Source organism: Volvox carteri (genome assembly GCF_000143455.1).
Source record: "Volvox carteri f. nagariensis unplaced genomic scaffold VOLCAscaffold_39, whole genome shotgun sequence".
Lineage (NCBI taxonomy): Eukaryota > Viridiplantae > Chlorophyta > Chlorophyceae > Chlamydomonadales > Volvocaceae > Volvox > Volvox carteri.
In genome coordinates, this window is record NW_003307582.1 from 950785 (window position 1) to 953839 (window position 3055).

At 53.1% G+C, this 3055-nt stretch overlaps 1 protein-coding gene across 1 annotated transcript; it reads left to right on the forward strand.

Moving 5' to 3' along the window:
- Positions 1–2443: 2443 nt before the first annotated feature.
- On the forward strand, positions 2444–3055 carry VOLCADRAFT_94769 (uncharacterized protein; the record flags this gene model as incomplete). The annotated part of the gene is made up of 1 exon (XM_002953884.1): positions 2444–3055. The coding sequence occupies one exon, from the start codon at positions 2444–2446 to the stop codon at positions 3053–3055; it is 612 nt and encodes a 203-aa protein (XP_002953930.1).

Sequence of the window (3055 nt, forward strand, 5' to 3'; positions counted from 1 at the left end):
ATAGTCCCGAAATCGCTCGAAATATATACATTTCTGACACAAACCACCATGTTGACATTACCCATCAATTGTCACACTTGCCACCCTTGCTACCGGCCTGTACGGATGCTGAGGGGCCCCGCCCTTTTTCCGGCTTCCTTGAAGCCGACACCCAATCTTGTTTTAAAAATTTGTTGATCTTCTCCTCTAGCTTCTGTGTATTGTTCGGGTCATCTCCGATCTCCTGATTGTCACGTAATGATATACCGATACCATACACCGGTTTTACTGCAAGCCTTCCTCCGGGCTGCAGGCCGTCAGGATTACTTTGAAGTCACCACAAGCTACAGACAGTTTTGGCTGTGCCTCTGTATGGTTATCCAAATAGAAGCTCCTATCCTACGTAGAAACTTTCGTCGCTCCGGAGAGGAGTGCGGCGGGCCCACCATCCTTCCCTCTCCGGCCCTCAAGTTGACCCGATTATCTGTAGCGGTTTTCCAAATCAAAGCCGGTTTTACAATCAAAAATTTGCAGCTGCTGAAAACCTGCGAAGGGCCCAGGTATGACCGACTGTTGCAAAATAGAAAAACAATTTATTGTTGTTTGCTTTAAGATTGGCCTTCGTTAATTGAAAATATACGTATTGTCCTTCAGCAGTATTCTCCTTCTCATAGTCTTCACCGCATCAGCAACGAACAATCAGCGCTTGGCTCCCAATCTTTTCCTAAACTTTCCTAAACGGCATCGAGAACATCATCGACTCTGTGTCCCGGGCATTTGCGGGGTTCAAAAGGCTCGCAGGTAAGCGTGGCTGACGCGAGTTTATTAATAATGCCCTGTTTGCGCAGTAACAAGTAACCGGACCCGTTGAAACCCAGCTTTAATTATATAACAGCTTGCATGTCATAACGCATCTGGTTTATGCGTGGTTCCCAGCGCTTTCTGTTATGTCGTGCGCGTTAGGGCCCTAAGAATAAAAAACAATGCATGTCCTGATGTCCACATTGTCCACTTGCCTCTCACAACTTGACGACCCTATTTCTGGTCCTTTCCTTGGCCCTGGTCCTGCTGCCTATGCAGTGCTCCTCCGCCTCTCTGCATCTGGCAGAGCTCATTTCTGCTCATTACGGCCTCTTCACGTCACCGGGCGGGGAAAAGTTCTATGTCTTCCCAACGGCCGCCGCGGACTCCCGCTGGTCGTGACACGCTGAATTTGCGCCCATCACAAGAGACAACAAAGAAAGGTGTAATAACGGGAAAATAAATAGATATCAGGGGGCCCCGATCAAGCGGTCATACGGCATATAAGGCGCTTTGTGATACATAATATATGAATATCTATATCTACATATGATGTGTGAAACAGGGGGGTGTATCTTCGCCCGTGGCAGCTACCCTGCGAAACCCTGCCTTCCCCGGTATTTCGGGGCACCCTCATCCAGTCACCCTAGTCAACTTCTCAGTGGATCGCTCAGGTTCCGCACCCACCACCAGCATCCAACGGAATCTGCCGGGTCGACAGCGGCGCAACTCCATTCCTGGTCGGCTCGCAGGTTAACTTTATCCCAGGTCACCACCGTCCATCAACTAGGGGCGCAATGCCTTCCACCATCGGAAGGACTTTTGACCCTAAGGGGTATCGATCCCGGGATCTCCCGGGGGCAATGGTCGCGCCTTACCAGTGGTGCCAAACCCTAGTATAATAAATATAATAAAATATGTATATATAGATATATGTATGTATAGATATATTATCGATATACGCACACACACACACACACACACACTCACACATGCAAATACATTTCTACGTGGGCGTGGCGAGGCTCCTGCTGCGCCCTGTTGTTGTTGTTGTGGCACTGTGTACCTGGGCGGCCGTTGCAGTACATGGGCCGGGCCCTTTTCTTGGCACCGATGGGCACGCTGTGCTCGTCTAGCGCCCTCGCTCTCGACCACCTAAGGGCCAAAATCAGGCATACTAACCACAAGTAACAGCACACCCCGAAACCACTCACAACCTTTGCCTCGTTGCGGTGCGAATTGCTTGTCCCTCTTTCTGTCCTCAGGGTCCCCTCCAGGGAAAGCGACGACGGTGACGATGTCCGCAAACCGCGGCGCGACGGACCGTTATCACCCAACTGTTCTCCCACAACGACCGCAACCGCAGCATCAGCAGTCCAAGACACCACCGTCATCGCCGCCAGCAGCCGCCACGCCCCCCGTGGTTGAAGGCAAGAAGCGAGCCCGGGAGATTTCTCCCGACAACTCGAACGACCAGCAGCCCGATCAGAAGCGGCAGCAGCGGCAGCAGCCCGAGCAGAAACGGCAGCAGCAACAGCAGCCCGAGCAGAAGCAACAGCAACAGCAGCAGCAGCAGCAGCAGCAACAGCAGTCGCACTGGCGCCCTTGGCAGTGGATTAAGGGCATGTTTTGGGGCTCATGCGGCAGGAGATGTCAAGGGATTATGGGCCTTGATGCGCCTCCGCTGAAGGGCCCAGTTGCTGCCACTGCTACTGCTACTGCCGTCCAGAGCAATACGGCCGCTAAAACCGGATCTGCCGGTGCCAACCAAGGTGCCACGAAGCCGCCTGCTGAGACAGCAACAGCAACACCGAGAGCAGCAGGAGGAGGTTCGAATGAAAAGAAGGAAGACGCGGGTGGAGACGCCAACCTCGCACAAACGCTTATCGACGACCTACAGACCATGATTGAGTTGCTTCCTCAGCGATCGTTGCAAGTCCAGCAGCTGGAGGCGAGAGTTGCCTCGCATCAACACGAGGTATTGTTTATGGAGGTTTGGCACAAACAGCAAGCGGAGCCGTGGTCCGAGCTGACGAGGCGTCACGAGGGCGTTATGCGCGATCTGGAAAGGCAGCTGAAGGAGGAGTGCGCCAGGACGAAGAAGCTCCGATACGAGCTTGAGGTGGTCCAGGCCCAAGTAACGGTGGCGGAGGAGACGGAGAAGGACCTCCAGGATGCCATTTTGATGCGGCTCTCAAACCTTGTGGATACGCTCTATCGCCCTCGCGGCAAGCGACGAATTGACGTAAAGGATGATGATGATGATGAGTGGTGA